General features: G+C 39.4%; 1 protein-coding gene across 1 annotated transcript in view; it reads left to right on the top strand.

Annotated features, from left to right (window-relative positions):
* The window catches only part of FAM135A (family with sequence similarity 135 member A), a gene marked incomplete at both ends in the record, with an annotated part of 64,074 nt that extends 50,554 nt beyond the window's left edge, over nt 1–13,520 (top strand). The window contains 4 exons of the mRNA XM_079532726.1: nt 4,236–4,387; nt 5,440–5,550; nt 11,922–12,035; nt 13,315–13,520. Coding sequence (XP_079388852.1) covers nt 4,236–4,387; nt 5,440–5,550; nt 11,922–12,035; nt 13,315–13,520 — 583 coding nt within the window. The remainder of the gene's footprint in view (nt 1–4,235; nt 4,388–5,439; nt 5,551–11,921; nt 12,036–13,314) is intronic.
* Between the last annotated feature and the right edge of the window lie 1,155 nt (nt 13,521–14,675).

Raw genomic sequence — 14,675 nt, 5'->3', positions numbered from 1 at the left:
GCTACTTTAGAAAGTTCCTGAGCTTGACATTGTTTCAGCATCTTTTAAATTATGGCTTTCAATGGACATTTTTTCCTTTTGTGAATTTTCATGCTTAGACACAATCTTTCATTTAGTAATACAGAATAAAGAAGTTTCACTGTGCATAGTTCTCCAGCACAGTCTCAGTTTGGAAACTTGGGCGTAAAGCAAATATAAATACTACAGTGTAATTTTTTAACTTTAGCAATATCTTGTCTTCAAAAGGCAGTAATGTTGCCACCTGCTGTTCAGAAATGCATTGGTATTGCAGAGCATTCCACAGTTGCAGGTATCTGAAAGAATGAGTAGGTTGGGTTACATTTTCATCTTACATTTTCCAATGCTTTTTTCCTTGCACTTGATTTGAAGAAATGCTTAAACCTTCCTCTAATAGAAAATAACATTAAAGGCTTATTGCACGTTCACCTACAAATCTTGATTTCAGTACAGTATGTTACAGTAACTTTTCTTATTTTTCTAAATCTTTACAAATGAAGAATTGTTCAATCTTTGAGATTCATTCGCACAGCTAATTGCAAGCATGCTTTTTTTCTCAGAAGGGTATTCCACGTTTCTAAACTTTTGATTTAGATATGTCCATATTCTTGAGTATGATAGGATTGATTGACGTGCCACTTCTTTCTCCAGTGATGAAATTGGCCTTTCTTATCATAGAATCATAGAATCACTAAGGTTGGAAAAGACCTAAAAGATCACCCAGTCCAACCGTTCACCTATTCCCAATAGCTCCTACTAAACCATGTCCCTCAACGCAACATCCAGTCTTTCCTTGAACACCCCCAGGGTCGGTGACTCCACCACCTCCCTGGGCAGTCCATTCCAGTGCCTGACCACCCTTTCTGAAAAGTAATACTTCCTCATGTCCAGCCTGAATTTCCCCTGGCGTAGCTTGAAACCATTCCCCCTGGTCCTATCACTAATGACACGAGAGAAGAGGCCGACCCCCAGCTCACTACAACCTCCCTTCAGGAAGTTATAGAGAGCAATAAGGTCTCCCCTGAGCCTCCTCTTCTCCAGGCTGAACATTCCCAGCTCCTTCAGCCTCTCCTCATATGGCCTGTGCTCCAGACCCCTCACCAGCTTCGTTGCCCTTCTTTGAACACGCTCCAGGGCCTCAATATCTTTCTTGGGGTGAGGGGCCCAAAACTGGACACAGTACTCGAGGTGCGGCCTGACGAGTGCTGAATATAGGGGAACAATCACCTCTCTGCTCCTGCTTGCAACACTGTTTCTGATGCAAGCCAGGATGCCATTGGCCTTCTTGGCCACCTGGGCACACTGTCGGCTCATGTTCAGCCGAGCATCAATCAATACCCCCAGGTCCATTTCCTCTACGCAGTCCTCCAGCCACACCGCCCCAAGCCTGTAGCGTCGCCTGGGGTTGTTGTGGCCGAAGTGCAGGACCTGGCATTTGGCCTTGTTGAAACTCATCCCATTGGCTCCAGCCCAGCTCTCCAGCCTGTCCAGATCCCTCTGTAGGGCATCGCTACCCCCAGGCAGATCCACGCTTCCAGCCAATTTGGTGTCATCTGCGAATTTACTGAGGGTGCACTCGATGCCCTCATCGAGGTCATCTATAAAGATATTGAAGAGGACAGGCCCCAGCACCGACCCCTGCGGAACACCACTCACGACCGGTCGCCAGCTGGATTTGACTCCATTCACCACCACTCTCTGCGCCCGGCCCTCCAGCCAGCTCCTTACCCAGCCAAGAGTGTACCCATCCAAGCCTCTGACTGCCAGCTTCTGCAGGAGAATGCTGTGGGAGACAGTGTCAAAGGCTTTGCTGAAGTCTAGGTAGACCACATCAACAGCCTTTCCTTCATCCACCAGATGGGTCACTAGATCATAGAAGGAGATCAGGTTGGTCAAACAGGACCTGCCCTTCATGAACCCATGCTGGCTAGGCCTGATCCCCCGGTCACCCTGCACATGCCGCATGATCTCCCTCAAGACGATCTGCTCCATAACCTTCCCTGGCACCGAGGTCAGGCTGACAGGCCTGTAGTTCCCCGGATCCTCCTTACGACCTTTCTTGTAAATGGGAGTCACATTGGCAAGCCTCCAGTCTTCTGGCACCTCACCAGTCAACAAGGAGCGCTGACAGATGGTGGAAAGCGGCTCGGCTATCACCTCCGCCAGTTCCCTCAGCACTCTCGGGTGGATCTCATCTGGCCCCATCGACTTGTGACAGTCCAGCTGGAGCAGTAGGTCTCTGACTGTTTCTTTCAGAATCGCAGGGGGGTTAGTGTGCTCCCCGGCCGAGATTAAAGGTCAGAGAGAGGGGTATCCTGAGGATAACTGGTCTGACTTTTAAAGACAGACGTAAAGAAGGCATTCAGAACCTCCGCCTTTTCCTTATCCTCAGTGGTCACATTCCCAGCCTCATCCAGCAAAGAGTGGATATTCTCCTTTGTCCTCCTCTTACTGTTAATGTATTTATAAAAGAGTTTCTTATTCCTTTTCACACCAGCAGCTAGGTTAAATTCAAGCTGGGCTTTTGCCTTTCTGTTATGATTTTGCCTTTTTGTTATGATACAGTACAAGAATTTCTCATATGCCATTTAGTGAACAGTGGCTGAACTATCAGCAAACTGTCAAGAAAACATCTCTGCTGGGGTTCAGATCTTCTTTAGAAAATAGCCTCTCCTTTACAAGAGCTGTAACTGTGATGCAGATCATTTACGAAATGAACTCACTCAATTTCTGCAGACACCTTTCGTACCTATAAAAATATCTGTGGTTTTGCTTTTTGTGTGTGTGTGGATGTCACGATGTACGTTAAGAGAATAGTTTCAAATTTTAGTATTCAAGGGAATCAGCAATTCAGTATTTTTGTTTTCAGATATACCCCACTTGTACTTTTAATGTGACTATGCAATATCACAGAGGAGACATATTTTTTATTTCCAAGTCAGTTAGGTAACACAGCAAGCTGTGGCAAAGAACTTCTGATATTGCAGGAATTTGGAATATCTAGTCCTGAAAGTGGCCAGAAAGAATATACATATATTGTTAGACTGTATTTTAGTAAGGAACAAATAGCCCATTCTGTCATAGAAATGTACAGTTCTGTCAGAGTGTTGAAGTGACCTTACCATTCTATAGCCTAATGATTGAATTTTTTCACTTAGCTTTAAATTGGAGTTTTCACATTAATAATTCTTGGTCACAAAAAAAAAATAGCAATGTATTTTATACACACTGGCAACTTTAACTGTTTTGAATGCAGTGATAAGAGGAACATTGGAAGGGTGGTATGTTGGTGCAATTAAGTGACCTAACCGTGGTAGTTCTGCCATAGATTTCCCAGATATTATTGGATGGTTGCCTGTTTTCTCCAAGTCCTGAGATTACTTCTGTAAGAGAAGACAGATTTTTTTCCATTTAATTTTATGAATGTTATCTATACCATATCCTCTGTGACTTGGTGCCTAAGCTAGTGTGATCCTTACCCCTCTGCAATGCTAACTGCATCATAAATAGAATTGCTTTCTTTTGTAGTTTCCCTGCTAAAGAAAGGCTTTGTACAGATTTGCAGGTATGGCAGGAGGCAACTCAGATCAAGTAATTATTCTTAGAGTTACATCAAGTCTTCACTCTAACTTGATTAACTAGGCAGACAACTAAATATGATGTTCTCCTGCCAGACAGGTATCTTCAGTTGCCTCCCTCAACCTGATAGTCACTTCTTTTGGTTGAACTGCTAAGCAGATTTGAGATGTTACTTCTATTTTCAAACATTCAGATTCAGTTCAATAATGGTTTTCCCATTTATAGGGGTCCAATTTTGAAATCCCCCAACAAGTTGATTCAGTATGTATATATTACACTGAATGCCATCACATGTTGTGATCTGTTCAATTATGCACATCTCAAAATATTTTCTGAATACTTGGTGCTAGGGGAAATACACCCAGCAACAATCATGGCTTTGAGTGGGAGGTAGTTTGTTTTCACCAGCTTTCAAAAACAATTTGTACAATAATTGTAGAGAGCATGTTTCTAATGAGTCTGTGTAGCTTGGGAAATACAGACAAGCTGTGTTTCTGTTATTGCCTAAAATAAAAGCTGGAGTGTTTTCTTTTTTCTTTTTTTCTCCTTCAGCATTTTATGATAGCAGTTTTATCTTTTTCTGTGTAAAATAATAAAAAAAAAGATTACCATCAAATTGTGTTTTTATTTTTAAACAGCTTTATTGGCCATTCACTGGGTAATTTAATAATTCGTTCAGTGCTCACAAGACCTCGATTTAAATATTACCTCAACAAACTTCATACCTTCTTGTCTCTGTCTGGACCACACCTTGGTACTCTCTACAACAGCAGTGCTCTTGTGAATACAGGTAAAATATTACTATTGATAGTATAAGATCAGGGGAGGTTTTGTAGCTAAATGCACTAAAACTATGTCTGTTTTTTTCTGAAGACTGAATGTAGCTGTAGCAGAACTCTAGCAGAAACTGCAAATAAATTCTAAGAAATCTTTTTAGATAACATACAACTTTTAAATTAATCAAGGATGAAAGCTTGTTTCTGAGTTTACCACTTGCCTTGAAAGGCACAAAACCAAAACTTATTTTAACTAAATATAAATATACTCATAAAACTGTTAAGAATACACTCTAAATCATGAAGAAATTTATTTAACGCTGGCTCACTTACCACTTTATTGTTTCATACAAAAATTAAGAGCAAAACCTCTCTGCTCACATATGTTGGGCTTAAAAAAAGTTGGCAGGAATTGCTGGCCAGTTGGAGTTAATGTTGGAGACTGTCAGAGCAGACCCTTCAGGATTTTGGAAAATACCAAGATAATAACAAGTAAAGGTATTGTAATCTAAAAAAATCTAAAATCTACTGCATCATGTGTATACAGCACTGGCCTTCAGGAAATCACTATTAAAAATTAACTATTTCTCCGAGAGTTGAGTCAGCACATGAAAGCCAGGTAGCCAGTGGGCATTGCTCATTGCCTAATAAAGAGGGTACAAAATCACAGAAAGAAAATTCTGCTTTCTTTTTTATATCTCCTAATTATTTTTTATTATTTCAATTATTTTTTAAAGTTATTTTCAGAAAGCTGAGAATGCTTGTTGGTTACCACTACGTATTTCAACCTCAGAATGTTCTAATATTCTATAAATAGTTAAAATAGAGTTTGAATGTCACCTTGTGGCTAACACTGGTACAGTGTCACTTTTTCTAAGTATAGTTATTTTTGTGAGAGCATGTACATTAGGAGAAATAATGGTCTTCGTGCCTTATTATACATATAGACAGGAAAGACAATGACATAGCAACATCTGAAGGACTAAATATGTAGATGCTACATGTCTGTCTAATTACTTTTCATATATTATTTTGGATTATATTCATCTTGTGCCCTACAATATAGGACTGTGGTTTATGCAGAAATGGAAGAAGTCTGGGTCTCTGTTGCAGCTGACGTGTCGAGACCATTCGGATCCACGACAAACATTCTTATACAAGCTTAGTAAAAAAGCAGGTAAGCTTTGCTAAGGTCTGTTATATTTTAAAGACCATAATGCGTATATGTGAATAGGAAACCTAGAAAATATGTTTCCAACAGGCTCCTTTTTTCAGTTTATTTAAGTTATATTGTGTTCGGTTCCGTATTCTTCAAGCAAGTGAGCAGTAAACTGTCCTTTTTTTCTAGAGGTGGACCATATATTGAGACTTTCCTTCCTAAATAATAAGCCTAAGTTCTAAGTGCAGCCACTATACTATGTATTTCAGCTTCCTCTTGAGTTACTGCAGTGTGATGTGTCGAGTGCAGCCACGCTTATTTAATATGACCTGTTTATATATCTCTTTGTTTATTTATTCTATAAATACAACATTCTGCTTTAGACTGCCTGCCAACTGATCTTTTATTTCTTCATTGGGGTGGACAGAGAAAATAAAACCTCGTTTTGATAAAGGAAGGAGAATTTGTTCCTAGCTTCATAGCTAACCTCCACCCCAAAATTAGATTATTTGTAATATATCATGAATATAATTTTCTCTGGCTTGCATATTCTTACATTAGATGTTGGCTGAGAGTCAGTTTTGGCTGTGAATAATGTGCCAGTTTGGGCTTAGTTTCCATTAAGCATTATAAGGTTTATTGAGGATTCATTTAGAGGTATTTTTACTTGTGTATCAGGCAAACAGCTCTGGAGCCCAACATGTTCATTTGTGTGGAAAATCTGGCTATGTTTCTCTGTCAAAAGGTTTGCAGGTTGTCACAGCTGAAATCTGGTTGAGAGCTTTGGGCAGGAAAAGACCAAAAGAAAAGCTTCTGTGATGTTTGAATCCAAAACATGTATGAAAAGAAACAGAAAAGAGTAAGAATAAAAGGATAAATATATTATGAATAAATTCCCCCATCTGTATCGTGCAACTCTTCCTCTGTACAGCATCAGTCTAGTTGACATTATTTGCTATATGAACAGTCACACAGAATTTATTCTTGTCAAGTTCTTTGAGTTTTCTACATCCATTTTCCTCCAATGTTAAAATCTTTTGGTGACATTTGCTATTCATGCATTGCAATTCGTTCTTTTTATAGCAGTGAGCAATAATTATCCTATAACTAATGAAGTGAAATTGGATACATGGTTCATACTCAAGCAGGTGCTTATTATCACTAGTTGTGGTTTGATTCTTTGATTTTAAAATAGCTGATGCACAGTTGTTTGTTATTTGCCAGAGAACTTGGAGTAAATGGGTTAAAACCATATCTGTGTTGTGTTACGCCTACTAAATATCACAGAATCACAGAATGGCCTGGGTTGAAAAGCACCCCAAAGATCATGTAGTTTCAATCCCCTGCTGTGTGCAGGGTCGCCAACCAGCAGACCTGGCTGCCCAGAGCCACATCCAGCCTGGCCTTGAATACCTCCAGGGATGGGGCATCCACAGCCTCCTTGGGCAACCTGTTCCAGTGCATCACCACCCTCTGTGTGAAAAAATTCCTCCTAATATCTAACCTAAACCTCCCCTGCCTCAGTTTAAAACCATTCCGCCTTGTCCTGTCACTATCCGCCCTTGTAAACAGCCGTTCACCTTCCTGTTTATGTGCTCCCTCTCATATCAGGATGTGCTGGAATAGTGATTCATCTAAGTGACAGAACTTCATGTTACAAAGTTGTTGTTATTATTGGTAGGTCCTTTAAAGTAAAAAAGAAACACATGCATGTAAGCCAAGTTTCCTTGCTAGAAAAGAAAGAACTACCTTAGAATGTTAACTTGTTAACAACCCTTAACAACATTAAAGAGCCTACTTTTACATTATCTTCAAGAATTCTGAAAACTTGTGTCATAGGTCTACACATCTCATACACATAGGAATGTGCAGTAGATTTTCCTTCTGGACACAACCATTCAGAATCACATTAAGTTAAAGCTATTTTTTCTCTTACAATTACCATAATCAGTAATTGCTGATTAGGTACAAAATCTGACCTTATCTGCTCATAAAAGCCAAGAAGTGGTAGGATAATTTTAAATGAAGAGTGATTGAGTTTATGCTAATTTCTGAATACGAAGGTGCCTGGAGCACTGGTTGCTTTATGTTGGAGGACCATTTCTACCAGCTTTAACCAAAGGAAAACTTAGTTTTCTGATGTTACTTCTTCATAACGATATTTTTTAGATAATAACATTAATCTCCTTGAAATTTGCTTGCCGGGTCTTCAGCAGCCACAGTCTGTTTGGTAGCTTCTGGGGTCTTGCAAATGATAGTTAATTTCATACTGCAAAGAAATTACAGCAGCTTTGATGACACTCAAGCTGTTCAATACAGAATGAATTGCAGAAGCACAGATGAAAAACCACATGAAATGTCTGTTCTCTGTAAACAGAATTTCATGTTATAGTATTGATTATGCAACCAAAAAAAATAGAATTGAATTATTTGAAATGAACTTCATAAGATTTTTAGACACACACACAGATACACACACACACACACACAAAATAGATACTGTTGTCTGCTTTCTAATTGCATGGATCTTAGACGTTAGAACATTGATGGAAATGAATACCTCTTGTAGCTGAACAAAATTGTAGTAATGCAGACCTGTTCTCAAAAGGATAACTGGCAATTAGTACTAATATTACTTGAAACCAGTGCATTAATGAATTGTTCAGTAAGGACCGTGTTGTGATTCAATGAGAAGTTCAGGAATTTACACAGCTTCCATTTAGTCTATGGATTATAGACTATTTTCTACAAGTCATAACCACTGCATCTTCATTTGTACTTTCTAATACCAAATGGTAAAATTAGCTAGCTTAGGAAATTCCAGATATTTATTGCCATGTCACCAGAATAATGAGAAGGGCTTGGTTTGATTCGTTGCTTTTAAAAAACAAAAAACAGAAGGTTGAAGAAGGATGTGTATTTGATCTCAGTATTCAAACACATAACTGTTTCCAGTTGGAGCACACTGTAATTTTGGTGTGAGGAAGTGGGAAGGCAGTAGCTCCAGTAAAAGAGAAGATGCTTTTAGGTATAACATGAGCACCATCCCAGGCACTTCTCAAGCTTCTCAAATTTGTTAGTCATAAAATATGCTCGCATTTGCACTTTATTTTGGCTGAGAATCTCATTTGGAAGCAAATCTCTTCATCATCCCTGTTTACTTCTGAACACAATGAGTGAGCTTTAGCAGTCAACACATATTTCATCCACCGGATCAGACAGAGCTGGTCCAAAGTAAACTCTCTTGGAATTGGGCATTATGATGGATGAGAGATTCAGAATGCTGACAGGGTTTTTCTGCATTTCTGTTTCTTCCATGCCTCAGGGTTCAGAAATGTGAATTGCATGGCTGTGGTCTCTTCTAGGATATTTTTGTATTTACGTAGCTGATCTTAGATTCATGTGTTCTAGCAGCCCACAGAACTTGATTAGTAGAATTGTGATGTGCTTGTTTATTGCATAATGTCCCCTCTTTATAAATAATGCATTTTCCTAATCTCTGAAAGGAGGAAAGGAAGCTTGTTTGGGTTTCAGTTTATGTCCGTGTCAGCAACAGGTAGAGGGCAGGCTTGCCAGAGTTCAAGAAGCCTTTGGACAACACTCAGAAATACAGTTTGAATCTTGAGTGTTCCTTGTGGAGCCAAGAGTTGAACTCAGTGATCCTTGTGGGTTCCTTCCAACTCGGGATATTCTGTGATTCTATGAGATAAACCACGAGTAGGCATGGTCTTCTGCTCTGAGATGCTTATTAGGTAGAGGATGTCAGCTTCGCTTACTTTGTCCTGTTTGGTTTTGTGGAGGGAAAAAGCATTTCCTCTCTTGCCTTGAGGGAGCATCTGGCAAGTAACTTGATCACTTCTGCTAGGAGGAAGGACTTCCTTGCCCTTAATGTCACTATCACAGTGATGATGGAAGAATCTGGAAGGTTCTAAAGGTGAATGCTTTAGATAAGTTCTATAAAGTAAAATATTCAAGGCCGAGTTTTAGCTGTCATGTACCTGAATTGATTCTTCTCATCAACAAATGGTTTGAGTTACCTCATGCTGTAGAAATCCAAGGGATTGCCAGGCTCTGTATGTTTGTATACACCATTTTGACTCTTTCTTGGAATACCCATCTGTAGCCATATAGTGTCACATGAACCACGTCAGAACAAATAACATCAAAACATAAGGCTTAGACATTTTTCTTCAAAATAAGCACAGAGACATCCAAAGAAAAAGCACCCAAGAATAGTTAAAACAGTAAAATTAGTGTCTGTGAAATACCCTATGTGCCTTTTTTTTTTCATAAGGAAAAATTCCCTCAAGCACTTTCTCATAATGAAAGATTCATGATGTTTGTCATGCCAGAAGTAAGAGCAAGTCCAAGATATTATTTCTATTTGCAAGAATAAAGCATAAAAATGAGTCACTGTGACTAAAAGGGGAATGCCTAATTTCTTAAATCATCATCTCCTAAGCCTATTTTAATATTTTTGTTTGTATTGCATTACATGTGAGGCTGAAGAGAGTCTATTTAAATGCTGATTGATGTCGATTGTTGTTCCTCTAAAGATTCCGCAGGATGCTTCTTCCTTCCTCAGGTTGATTAAAAGATCTAGGCACTGAGCCAGCAGTGTGGCCTTGGGGCCAAGAGGCCTGGTGGTGTGTGGTGGGGTGCATTAAAAAGAGAGCAGCCAGCAGGTCGAGGAAGGTGATCCTCCCCATGTACTCTGCCCTGATGAGGACACAGTCAGGGTACTGTGTCCAGTTCTGGGCTCTGCAGTACGAAAAAGAAAGGGATCTCCTAGAAGGAGTCCAGCAAAGGGTCACAGAGATGATAAAGGGCCTGAAGCATCTCCCACATGAGGAAAGGCTGAATAAGCTGGGTCCATTCAGCCTGGGGAACAGAAGGCTGAGGGGGGATCTGATAAATGTTTATAAATATTTACAGGGAGGTGGAAGCCAAATGGATGAGGCCAGGCTCTTCTCGGTGGTGTGTATCAATAGGATAAGGAGCAGTGGCCTAAAACTTGTGCATAGAAAGCTCCGTATTAACATGTGGAAGAACTTTACAGTCAGAGTGACGGAGCATTGAAAACAGGCTGCCCAGAGAGGCTGTGGAGTCTCCTTCTCTGGAGATATTCGAGACCCATCTGGACACCTACCTGTGTGACCTGCTGTAGGGTACCTGCTTTGGCAGGGGGGTTGGATTTGATGGTCTCTTGAGGTCCCTTCCAACCCCTGTAATTCTGTGATTCTGTGACTTCTTCATACCTCTTACATAAATGCTAATGGACATTTATTTAGGGAAAGCTAATATAAAAAAATACTTCGTACAAGATAGATGTAGATTTCCAAAGAATTCACAAAACTCTTACAGAGTAGTCTGTGCAGAATTCCTATCTTTGATTTATTCCAAAAGCATTATTTTCATCTCAGTATAATTAGTTTCTGAACGGACAGCTGAATCTTTGTGTAAGATTTGTTGCAGTCATTTTTAATCAGATGTCACATAAAGGATTCCAGTGATTTAGCTGATCTGCTGAGACAGCATTGTTTTTCAGTGGGCACAGGCCAAAAAATAAAACCAAAGAAACACACAATGAAAAAAAAAAAACAACGTGGATTTCCTATTTGAAGAGGAAAGGAACCAGGATTCAATTTTGATGCGTTTTTTTTTTTATGTTTTTATAGATTAACATAATTTTTACTTGCTCAATATTCTTTTAAATCTGGCAATGTCCATCACTTTCTCATATGCTGAATTTGTTCAGTATTGTTTTTTTTTTTAATTGACTTGTTCTGGAAATGTAGCCTTCGTCATACGGAGTCTATAAAATATGAGAAACTTAGGGGACAACCTCTGGTAGAAAGGAAGGATTTTGTCTTGGATGGATTTCACAGCTGGTCGCAAGCTGGCCAAAGCTTGGAGTGAGGAGGTGGCTAAAAGAGCCACTTGGATTAGGTGGGCTGTATTGCATCCATGTTTGTTAGGCATTAACGCTGGCACAACTGCACTATGGATTGGACTGTCAGCAAATACAAGGCACCATTCATCTTCACGTTTTTTAAGCAATGCAGAGGCTTTACTCCCTTCTGTCAGCCAGAAACTGAGCACTTGATTCCTAATTCCTTCCGTGCGAAGAAGCTGAAGTTTTAAAGCATATTGATTTTAGTTAAGAAAGATCACACGTGGGTCTCACCTGTACGTATTAAAATACATGTGGAGAAAAGGGCAGTAGCTCACAGTCATTCTGTAGCTCTATTGTAATTTAATTTTTCTGCATTTTTGTGTAAGATCTTGTGAAAAAAATTGATAATGCCAAATTTCAGCTGCAAAAATATTCAATCAATCTTTAGAAATTGTCAGGTGATTCATTATTTCCTTTTTTTCTTGTCTTGTAGGTCTTCATTACTTCAAAAACATTGTCTTAGTTGGATCTCTACAGGATCGTTACGTTCCTTATCACTCTGCTCGCATTGAGATGTGTAAAACAGCTTTAAAGGATAAACAATCAGGTAATAAATGTACAATGAACAGACTACTCAAATGAAAGCTTATGGGTCTCAGATTCATCCCACATAATTTTGGGTGCGTAACTGAGACGCCTCAGCTATGTCTGTAGACCTTGGGCTTACTCTATAGTAACAGAGAGGGAAAATGAAGAGCTGAATTATTTTCTGATTCTGTCCTGCTCTATTACACGCAGTTGATGAGTCTGAGATTCATTTACAGCTTATAAATATGGCTGAAAGTTAGGTGGGATGAACGCAGCCCCTTGTGTTACTCCGTGAATAGGGAGGGCAAATAACTTTCATTTTATTGAGGATGCCAAGCTAGCTTCAAGCACATAGAATCATAGAATCATAGAATCACAAGGTTGGAAACGACCTGTAAGATCATCCAGTCCAACCATCTCCTCATCACCATTGCCACCACTAGCACTAAACCATATCACGCAGCACGTCATCCAGACGCCTCTTGAACACTGCCAGGGATGGTGACTCCACCACCTCCCTGGGCAGCCATTCCAGTGCCTGACCACTCTCTGAGAGAAGAAGTTCTTCCTTATGTCCAACCTAAACCTCCTCTGATAAAACTTGCTGCCATTGCCCTGTGTCCTGTTCATTGCCTGGGAGAAGAGGCCAAATCCCTCTTCACCACAGCCTCCCTTCAGGAAGTTGTACAATGCAATGAGGTCTCCCCTGAGCCTCCTCTTCTCCAGACTGAACAATCCCAGCTCCCTCAGCCGCTCCTCATAAGACTTGTGCTCCAGACCCCTCAGCAGTTTTGTTGCCCTTCTCTGGACACGCTCCAGGACCTCAACATCTTTCCTGTAGTGAGGAGCCCAAAACTGAACACAGTACTCGAGGTGCAGCCTCACCAGTGCTGAGTAGAGGGCGGGCTTTATTTAGTTGAGGCTTAATACTAGCAATGAACGAAAATGCTCTTTTCCATTTTCAGTGGTGCTTTGTTGTATTTACCTGTGGGATATCCCAGCATAGTCACACTGACATTATATATTAGCAAATAAGCATCATTTACACAGACGGTATAATAAATGAATACTGACAGGCACTTTTTCACTACAGATGTATAATGAACAAATACATGGTATGTAAAGTTACGTTTTTGCACAGTATCTGAGGAAATCAAGCTTCCTGTATTCAGCCTTAAACAGAAAAGCAGCATCATACATTCAGCGCTTTTATTCCGGAACGCATTCATTTTCAGTTCAAGGTCATAGAAGTGCATTCCTGGTGATTCACAGAGAACCATTTTTATTTTCCTCCACAGGACCAATTTATGCTGAAATGATCCAGAACCTGCTTCTGCCAGTTCTTCAAAATAAGGAATGTAATTTGGTTCGTTACAACGTAATTAACGCGTTGCCCAATACAGCAGATTCTCTCATAGGGAGAGCTGCACACATTGCTGTTCTTGATTCAGAAATATTTTTAGAAAAGTTCTTCCTTGTTGCTGCCCTGAAGTACTTTCAGTAGAGAAGAGCATCGTGAGAGACTTGGTTATTACCTCATTAACAGATGAATCAAATAATGTGTGATATTAAAGTATAGCTGCAGCTGTATTTTAAGAGATATTTATACTTTTTATATGGAAGATAATTTATATCATCCACACTTAGGGCTTTTTAACATCAACTTTACTTTCTAGGTAATGTGGCTGTGCAATATTTTTTTATTTTGTTCTTTTTACTTTTCTATTACTTTTTCTTAATTTGGGGTACCTAATTATTTGGAGATTAAAGCACAGTGTGTACTCTCTTTGGTTTCTTATTGGCTCTTAAGACTACAGAAGTCAACATTACTTGGCTACATTTTACAAGACGCTTTAGATGCCGGAATTAATTGGGTTTAAAAGTTCTTCTAAGGTATTACACATGCAATTATTGTATTTTAGCACTGTAGGAAGTTTAACTGGAAACAAAACAAGCTGCTAAAATACTGGGTATTTGAAAACAACTGTATCTGGGAGTCTCACAGAGACCCTTCCCGAGTTGTCTGTTCAGACATCACAGCATCTTAACAGTTTTCTACAAAGTCATTGTCAGCATTAGTAAATACGTTATGCCTGTGGGAATATATTTTCTACTGATCTCAAAAACACGTTAGTTTACATATTCAATTTTATTACTGGAACTTTAGTTTTCAGAAGCAAATGGCAACTAAGGGTTTTTGAATGTTTAATGATCGCTGCCTTCAAATAATTGGGGTTTTGCAGACCGTATTAAAATTGCTCCTTACTCTGTGAGTTCCTCAGACGAACGCGGACTGTTTTACATGGACTTCCTTGTATGTACGTGAAAGAAGTAAATGTTATAAACTTCTGCAATACTTTTATGAATTTATTCAATTTTTAAATATTGTTCAAATGTTTTATTGACTACAAAGTATTGTAAATAGAAATCGATACATCTTCAAATGGGACGACATTGTAAACTTTACCTGTTCAGTGATGCAGATAAAATGTTTCTGATACACAGGTATGTTAAAGGTCTGTTGACTTTCTACTGGTGCTGAGTAGCATTGAGTTCGGTTTCTCCTTCCTTCCCTTTTCTCTGTTTCAAACAAGAATTCACTAAAGGTGGGGCGGAAAAGGGTTACATGTGCGTTCACTAACTGTAATGAACATTTTTT

This window comes from Tetrao urogallus (assembly GCF_951394365.1).
Source record: "Tetrao urogallus genome assembly, chromosome: 2".
Lineage (NCBI taxonomy): Eukaryota > Metazoa > Chordata > Aves > Galliformes > Phasianidae > Tetrao > Tetrao urogallus.
The sequence above is the reverse complement of the archived record's forward strand: the minus strand, read 5'-3'. Positions and strand labels throughout refer to the sequence as shown.